General features: G+C 31.9%; 1 protein-coding gene across 1 annotated transcript; it reads right to left on the bottom strand.

Annotated features, from left to right (window-relative positions):
- Positions 1-1,926: 1,926 nt before the first annotated feature.
- On the bottom strand, positions 1,927-3,101 carry LOAG_01734 (hypothetical protein; the record flags this gene model as incomplete). The annotated part of the gene is made up of 3 exons (XM_020445827.1): positions 1,927-2,091; positions 2,306-2,428; positions 2,958-3,101. 3 exons carry the CDS (start codon positions 3,099-3,101, stop codon positions 1,927-1,929), a joined length of 432 nt encoding a protein of 143 aa, XP_020303755.1.
- Between the last annotated feature and the right edge of the window lie 6,790 nt (positions 3,102-9,891).

The following is a 9,891-nucleotide window of genomic DNA, read 5'->3' as shown; positions in this document are numbered from 1 at the left end:
GCGCATTCCGAGAAGAGTGAAGTAGGATACTATAGACTGACATTTTAAACATGAAGATTAACATAATCACATCCAGCAATGAGAGCTAATTTTGCAAGGATCATCTTAGTTGCTCTTTTTTCCCTTTAGATTTCTTCAATAGCTCTCAAAAGGAAACGTTAATTGCTTGAAGTATACGAATCGCATGAATAATTTTCATTTCTTTACCACAAAGTAAACAAAATTCTAATAAAAAAGCTGTTATTTTTCATTACTTCATAGTTCTTTTAATGCTAATTGAATTGTGTGAAATTCTCGAGCAGTCATTTTAAAAATTTCACAATTTGGTTATCAAAAAATTTAATGTATATGACAAATCTGCTTAAGAGTGAGATGGAAATAGAACATTTAAACAGTTTTCTATCTCTCAGTGAGATGGAAAACTGTTTAAATGTTCTATTCGAATGAAAACGAACTGATTAAATTATCAGATAGAACATGATGTCATAACATTGGAGAACATTTTCTCTGGGATTTTTTTTCATTGCAGGTAAAGGTTCGGATATTTTACTTATTCGACGTCTTTTTCGGCACTACAAAGAAGTGGGAGTAGTTTATTTAAATGTTGTGAACTTTTTTGTCATTATGCACTCTTTTATTGCTTCTCTCAAAATAGCACATGTAGAAAAGAAGGATAAACCAAATAATTCCATAAAGGCAATTTAATACCCAATAGATTGGAAACCTGTTATTTGCTTGTTCACTTATTGTTAGCTTAAACTCATAAAAGTGGACTTGAAATGCCCATTTCGTTAATTAGGAAAACCATCATAGTTTTTACGATTTCGCTTTTTAGAATGCCATTCCAGAAACTAAGCAGTTTGCACAAATTTAAGCTTTAATGTAAAGGTAAAAACCACTTTGTGAATAGCCAATTTATTGTGTTTCTTTATTAGATGTTAGTATCACACGTGGATAATCCTGAATGGTTACTAGAAATCTGAATCCAAAAATTCAAGCCATAAATCACAAGTAAAAAGACCGTACTTCATTCTCACAAGCTTTTACGGAGTTTCAAATAGTAGTTATTATCGCACAAAAACGAAGAACTGTTTGTTTTTCAAGTTTTCAGCAGAATGTTAACGAAATTTGAATTTGAAAATGCTTCACCAAGATAAGCTCAGAAATGACGAAAGTTTTTATTTCTGTTAATGTTCTGTCTTATTAAAAGACCGAATAGTTTGGTCTAATTCAATGAGGAAATGTATGACAGTTTGAATCATTAATTCCCCGTTCAATGCAACTTCTTCAAATGTTGTAACCGTGTAATTCATAGCGAGGATAGCATGTGACTGATTCAAATTCGATGGTAACATTATGTCACCCACTTTGTACATTATCGATTCTGCTCCTGAATTGTCAAAACTTCCAATAATCAACGAACAATTCAGCGTTGATAAATTACTCTGAAAAGTTTATACACTTATGATTCACAAATAATTTTCACTACAAAAAAAAAAACTTTTCCCTTCAATACTTGCGGTGTGCTTTATAACAATTAATATATTAAATATTTTAATGCTATTATACAAATAAATCAGAACAGCTCTCGATCTGAGAAATTTCTGATCACATGAACTCCCGCCGGGAAAAATTTGATGCAGGAATCCAGCTGTTATTTGATTATTGCTTTGTACATGCGCGATTTTATTTTGAAAAATTTCTGTTCTCAATTCAATTAAAGATAATAGTTTGGAAAATGTAATGATACTTACAATTAAATGTTCAAATAACTGCTGGACAATTCGACCTCATTGAAATTTGTGGAGAATTGGTGCAAAAGTGACGCAAAATTATTTATACACCACATCTGTACCTTTATCTGTAGACTACCTACTTTTATGTAGATATTTTTATTATTTTTGAACAAATGCCAAGAGTCCTTCCTTACTTGTTTAAAACAAAGTCTGAAATACAAGGAAATGTTAAAGTAGCCCGTTGTTTCCAACAAATAGTGCCATCAGAATATAAACGAAGCGATTCTGCGCTACAAGTTGCAGCAGATTCAGAGAAGCTAGTGTCAGGCTTCCAAATTTTTATATCCTTCGGAATCTGAAACAAGAAAGCAACTTCTAAAACGATAAGAATTCCAAAAGTTCCGGAAAAAAAAGGAATGATAGGAATTCCAAAAGTTTCATGCGAGATAGAAAGACTAAAAATTCCCAGCTCGACTGCTATATTTTGATAGAGGCATAAGCAAATTTTATAATGCGGAATTTTCCGCTTTTTGAGTTCGACTAAAACTTGAAAAATGATAAATACTTACGGTAATGGATTTAATCCCACTGTATTTAAGACGTAAATCTCGCCATTTTTGGTAAATTTCACATGATAAGGAGAGTGCATCAGAATGAACAAGTACATGACGTATCGCAAAACTTATTGTTACCTGAAACAGACAAATGACTGAATGATATCACTTGAAACATTTTCAACTTTATCAGTTAAATGGAATGCATATAATTCAAAATATATTAAAATGCTTACTGGAACCAATTTGACGTATTCTTCAGTTTCTAGAGAGTAATGAAGTACTTAGTCTACAGTGTTAATTAGTTTTGGAAGTTCCACTAAATTTACGAATTTATTTCTCGAAATTTATTTTATGACTTTTTTCTGGAATATTTGAAATAGGTGATTTTTCGACTTGAATAACTGATGCTTGTCATTAATCTTAACCAAGAATATAGCATAGATTATGATTTTTGATTTAATGAAGTAACTCTTTGTAAATTAAACATGAAAGCATTGCCTTTATCAGTATGAGTTGAATACTATCAGACATTGACAGAACTGTTTCATATGACATATTAAGCGTATTAAGAAATAATAAGGAGGCAGAAGAAAGTTAGCTGATAAATAAATGAGTTAATTGACGAATATTTCAGGGAATGATGTAAACAAGAAAGCATGCATACCTCTTCAGAACTGTTGTCAGCATGATCATAATTGTATCCTGGCAGTAAATCCGAGAATTCCACTTGATTTGTGACTCGATTGATGATGAATGGCGTATCGTTGCAGGAACAACTATCTAATAACAACAACAATAATGGCAACATCTAAATAATTATTTTTAATTAGACACTGACAGATATGCAAAACTTTCCTTTCCAACTTTATTTGAAAACTTTGTTTGAACAACAAGAGATGAATAGCTATAGCACTAGTGTTTCCAAATTTATGAAATTCCTATTTTAGTTTTTGCATTCTGACATTTCTCATCCCCTCTTACACCTCCACAATTCCTATTTTTGAAAAGCAAAAAAAGTGAACGGATACATGACAAACAAAATATATTTGTAAGAAAAATGAATACATTTCAAGCTGCGTTGGGTTACGATTATTCGTCCGAAATTAATTACATCAAAAACAATGCGGAGTAATAAAACTGCCAATCCCAACGAATACTCGAATCTTCGAGAATTCATGGAATATTCTTGGGATTTTTCCAAGGACAAAATTTTTAAAGCAATTTCAAAAAAAGAAATCTATAATATAATTTAATGCAGTTAATGAAGTTTAAGAGATTCGGGAAAACTAACAATAATTTGGAATGAGAAAAATAATTCCTGAAAAAAGCAAAGGAAATGTATATGCTTTTCCTAAGTCTCGGAATTTAACTTTCTGGAATTGGGCCAGAAGAAGTGATGCTAATGCTGGTTAGAGTTTTGAAAATGGTACGATGAATTTTAACTATCTTAATATAAGACTCAAAAGAATATGAGTTTCAGTGTGATTAAAAAAGTTTTCAAGCCTACCGGCTTACCGACAAAGTTGCTGCCCACCAAGTCTTCTGCATTTCGAAAATTAGATAAAAATTAGACTGTCGTTCCATTGAATCCTCTTACCTTTCACTAGAGCAATGGGACTAACCAAATTAGACTTTGCAGTATGAAATTTACAGTGACCATTGGGTGACCTATCACTTACTTCACATCACCTGTAGTGGACACTGTGGACACATGGTTATGTATAATCGCATCGCACAAATGAAACTTGCAATTAAACAATTTTCAGTCCTTCCTGTGATAACTTTAAAAATTAAATTCCTACTACACTTCATCATTTATTATTTCAGAACGCTCTGTTGGATGTTTCACAACACTTACAATTTTGACTGTAGCAAATGTTGGACATTGTTGAAAATCTATCCAAGTTATTTATATAACTTCTCAGTTAAGAAGCGCTGCTACAAATTCACCCATCCGACTAGTTTTCGTAAAATTCTAAGAGAGATTTTCTTCGAAAAGTAGTGCTCTTCCCAATAAAAAGTATGTTTAATATTTGGAATCGATGGGAGCTGATGGAATCGAATAAAACAATTTCGGATTGGTGTTAAATCATGGATAGCTATGATCATATCATCCTGTACTTCTGATGATCCTTTTATTAGAACAGGAAAATAAGCAAAGGAATGACGAAAAATAAGCGAAAATGAGGCAGCAATAATCGTTAGTTGATTGTTTTTGGGCACTGAAAGTGACTAGCAATACATTGTCCTTTGCTTTGGCCGAGAACATTTCACTGTTCCTTGGCCTCTGCTTAAATATTCATCTGTTTCCAATTGGAATCAATATACTGCGTAAATTAAGTTGTCTTGAAATAATCGAAACAATTGTCTTCATAGCCTATGATGAAAAGGAGACTGAACACTATGCCTTCTATATATGGGTGACACTTTCCTCCTTATCTTCCACTCCTATATTTTTTTGTTATAATCAACCCACAAAGCAAAGGAATTTACAAGCTCCAGAATGAGGAAATTGATTTTTTTTTTTGTCCGGAATAAGTCCATATATCACCTGAACTTGCCTTAATTTTCATACTATCTCCTCCTAGTATACTCTTTCTGTCAATTTCTGATAAAAATGTAATGGGAAGAGTAATGCAGTCTGAGAGCTTTTCTTTTATTAGCTCCTTCTTACAACAATGAAAATTGATTTACTAATATGAGCTTTTTTTTTTAAAATTTGAAAATGGTACTGGACAAAAGTTCAAAATGATAAGCAAAACTTTCTGTACAATCCTAACGAAATTACTGATGTCATGGAATTTTAGAGAAAATGTGTAGGCTACGGATGAAAAATCATTGGCTAAGGCTTTGAAAGAAGAGATTGGAAAGCAATGTGATTTCACTGTTGGTTTGAAAACTGTCCAACGAGTGTTGGAGGTTGGAAGGTCTATTTTAGGCAACGAAAAAGAAAAAGATATTCTGACATTTTTGAGAATAATGTGATTTTTTTCATAAGAAAAGGGATAGTACTTACACAAGTTTTGGAATATAAGATAGACAAAAAATGTCGCAACTTCTTCTAAATTTTGAACTTATCCTTAGCACCAAAAGGCCTATTTAGCGAGTCAAATGTTATCGAATTCTCAAAAACAAGAAACGGGCATACCCAAGGGAAATGTTTTTTCCATGACTTTTTTGTGAATTTTTACTTGATTTGGGACAAGTTTAAAACATGAATAAACAAAAATTGGAAAACATTTTATAGCTATTAATAAGAATGAATGAAATCCCAAAAAGTAATTCTTGTCAGGTTGCAGAAACTGCAAATCGTATTCAAGCTACTGATAAATTAATACAAGTTTTTGAATCAAATGCTATTTCCATTAATTTAATAACGCTTTAATGCATTGAAAACTCCAGCACCAAAGCTGAATCTTTTAAGTTATATTCTAATTCTAGGTATGAAACATATTAGGCTTTCATATATCCTTTAGAGTTCCACAAAACACTGCAAAAAATAAACCGCAATTTATAGTACTGTGAGAATGAAATAATTGATATTAAAATGGAAAAAATTTTAGCAATTTTAAGGTATATGGAATATACCCCAAAAAATTTAAGATATAAATTTTAAGATGTATGAAATGTTTAAAAATAATTTTATGTCATTGAAATATTTTGCCACTGTCAAAATTAAAAGTCAATACGAAATCCACAATGCGTCCGTATAGAAGTAACGACTGTGTGTTAAAACATTAAAAGAATCTTTCTTCATTGTTGATAAAACTATCAAATTTTCTTCTATCAATTGACAAATTCAGAAAATAACTCTAAGTCTGTTTTGATCATTCACTGACAATGACATGATTCATGGAAGTGATCCGTTCCGCAATCATTCGAAAATTCCTTTCTTTGAGAAAAGTTTAAATCAATTTAATTATTTTTGTCTTCTTATTTTTATTGTTTTTATTTTATAATTTAATTATTTTCATCTCCTCATCTTCTTATATTCGTTTTATTAGTTAAAAAGCATATTTCAAAAATCAAGTCTTCCCTCTGAGCAATGAACATCAGCAAGTTATATGAGTGATTCATAAACACAAAATAAAAAGACAAGAACTGATTCACTAATGGACTTTAATGGTAAGTTCTCTCTCTGTAAAAAAGAAACTTTGCCAGGAATGGATGGATTTTCTCTTTTTGAATTGGTGAAATTTAACTTTTAATTATTTTAAGTTCAATTTTGTGAAAGACAGCAAAAAATTCATGCGTATTGAATCACAAATGAAATGTTCTTCACCAGCAATTGTAAAATTAATCATATATTTATATAACTACATGCTTGATCTCTGAGGTTTCTGAATGAACTGCGGTGACTCGATAATTAAGGATATTATTTATTTAAGTGTTGTGCTATTAAAGCACTTTGAAAAACAAATCTCTAATACCCATTAGCTTCCTTCTATCCTACTGGAACTGATGAATAATTTGAAACACTTTTTTCAAAAATTTAAGAATTTATAAAGTGTGAATTGCAATTGTGAATTATTTCTCCACATATCTCAACTGCAAAGCTTTACTAAAAAACAAAGCTTTACTAAAAAACTTTCTAAAAAGCTTTTTGAGCTTTCTAAAAAATGTGTAAAAGTTAGACAGACACCAGAGATTTTCAAATTAATTTCAGGCTGAAAAAAGTTCTGGAACAAAATTGCGCTACTATCAACCACCGTTCATATACTTTGCAGAATTTCGTAGACGTTTTACACCTCCTGTCTTTATCTTTACTTTTAACGAATAAATTTTTTGAATCTTATTAAAGCCATTTTTTTATTTGAAAAGTAATTGCATTTCAAAATTTCTACCAGCACTGTGGAAAAGTTCTGTGATATAAGTCGTACAATACATTATGAATATTTCTACACTACGAATATTTCCCTCATTCGAATTTTAGGATGATATTGTTAGTGATTCATGCTATATTTGTTTAATGCCACTTGCAAACCTAAACTTCTTCGAGGATTGATATCTGTCTGATTAAGAATTGATCATATAAAGAGTAACAATTCATTAAAGATATTGTTTCATTAAGAATCGTTTAATAGTTCTGAAGGATAACATTGAAATAACACTTGAAGCAATTCTCATAGAATTTCTAACTTGTGATGCAAAATTCTTACTGGTAAGAGAGGACAACAATAAATAAGATTTACTCAGTCTTTCAGTCATGGTTTTCGGAACTTCGGCAAATTTTCATGAAGAAATCTTTAAATATTATTGATTTCAATCGAACGATACCGAAAGCAGTGACTTATTTCATTTGTGAACGTTTAACTTAACATGATACATAGTAAGTAACACTTGATAAAAAGCTTTTTGTACCTTAAATTCGCAATTTTATTCCTTTCCTAACCATCATAGTACTTTGGAAACTGTCGGGAAAGCTAATCTGTTGAATTCGTTTCTCAGCGATATAGATTTATTCGGAATGGAATATTATTCTTGCACAATATTACTAGTTAACAACAAAAAGGGTGTAGAGTATATATGTATATATTACACGATAAATTGATAAGCAGTGATGAGTTGTACAAAAGCTAGCAATATGATCAACTGACAAATTCCTTATTGTTGCCTTCGATAATAATTTGCTGTCGATTCGTTGATAGGTCGTTGAGTTGGGGACATGTTACGAGAAATATATTTAGCAAATAGTAAAAATATCATAGTTTGTTGTCCAGTGGTGGCGGATATGTGAAGATGTCGTTGTAGTTCAGTCGCGGAGATTAAACGTAGAGGATGTATACTCTGCTCGATTGTAAAAACGAGTTTGTAAGCTCCATCGAAGTTATCATGGAGGTATGGCTAGCCTTTGGCATTGTCCATTGTGTGGGTACAATGATACCTTTGTGTTTGCAGGCTTTGTGTTAGCTTATATCCTCTTCATTGCGTTAATTTTACTTGCAAGATTTCGTCAACCTGTCGTTGGATATTGTGGCAATTTTATTTGAACATAGCTTTACTTTCGGTAATCAGACAGAAACAAGCTTAACGCTACAAATAAGCTGAATAATTTGTTAAAAGTTGTATTACAGTGTTTGCGAAATGACATAACAATTACAGATTTGCATGCATAAATGGACTGAACGAAGAGTTAAGTAAGGCGCAATAAGATCTCAAAGTGACATCGATGCATTTTTGACAAATTTTGCAAGAAATGTACATATCAAGACTATGCATATCCATATATACAGTATCATTGAGGAGAGAATAGATAAAGTGACGCCGTTTCTTCAACATAATCACTTTCAGCAAACTCTCAACTTATATCTTTAAAAAAAAGTCAAATAAGCGCAAATAATCTTTTGAGGCCACTGGCTGTACAGATCGTTCAAGTTGAGATATCACAGATATCAGTAATTAATTTTAGTGATAACGGTATCAACTGGAATGAGCCTAACTTGAAACTTTAACTGAAATCAACTGGAACTTTTCCATTCCCTAATTTGTGACGAAATGTGCTTCTCAAAAGCATCAACCTTCCCACACATACCACTTCTTCTTGTAAGTCAGGTCAAGACATTAATAACCATAATAATAAGAAATATGCCATCGACATATTTATATATTTAATCAGCCAATTATGTTTGAAGAAAATCTAAATCCCAAACAAACCCATATTTCATCACAACACATCCGCAATATTTGAGTAGAAAAAACAATAAAGGAATGATTCCTAAAATGTGACCAAATAACCAATGATTTGAACAACAGCAAGGTTAGAGGTCATGGGAATCTTTAAGAGGCTTATAAATTATCGTGATATCACTGAAATGATCAATCAGTCATATCCTCAGTCAATCAGTCAAAAATCAATCAATCATATCGAAACAATAGGGAAGAATTTTTGGTTGATATACTCAAGATGTTGGATTGCTTCGTTTTACAATAATGTACGCGCTGACGATGCGGATACTTGGCGCTCTTGTCGTAGTTGACTCTGAAACTGAAGATTATTTCCTTCGAATTATTCTTTTTTTAAAATTATTCATTATTTTAATGAGCTAGTCTGTGCAAACAAATTCACCAGGACAGTGTCTTTCTTGAGTGCAGCATATCTGTCAGAGATAGATCGACTAAATACCGGGGATGCAGAGAAATGGCTCGCTGCCTAAAAGTCATGAAATTAGTCGATAAAGTATACCATTATTCCATGCCCCAGTAACAACTGTTCAATCCGCATGGCTTAGGCAATAATTTACCGATTCCCTTGATTGAGACTTCAAGTGAGGCCTTAGTTGAGACTTCAAGAGGCTTTAGCTGAGGTTTCAAACGAGGTTTTGACTGAGGCTTCAAACTGCAAACGAGCTCCTATTTGGTTGGGGCGCTGTTTATTTCCATACGAGATATTTAATGTTGATTTACACAAAGAAGCATATGCAATCAATGAAGAAATACGTCCCAAAGTTTCTGAAAATTTTCATGCAAAGCATGGATTCACTGAATTGATGAACCGATGAAGTAGTAATTATTTCAAATATCGATGAGAGAGATAAAAAGAGGAGGAGAGACAATCATAGAGACAGGGATTGTCTGCTTGATTTAAAAGTATTGAGCTT

The sequence above is a fragment of the Loa loa genome (genome assembly GCF_000183805.2).
Source record: "Loa loa unplaced genomic scaffold supercont3.5, whole genome shotgun sequence".
Taxonomy (NCBI): Eukaryota; Metazoa; Nematoda; class Chromadorea; order Rhabditida; family Onchocercidae; genus Loa; species Loa loa.
This window is presented reverse-complemented; position numbering and strand designations above follow the sequence as displayed.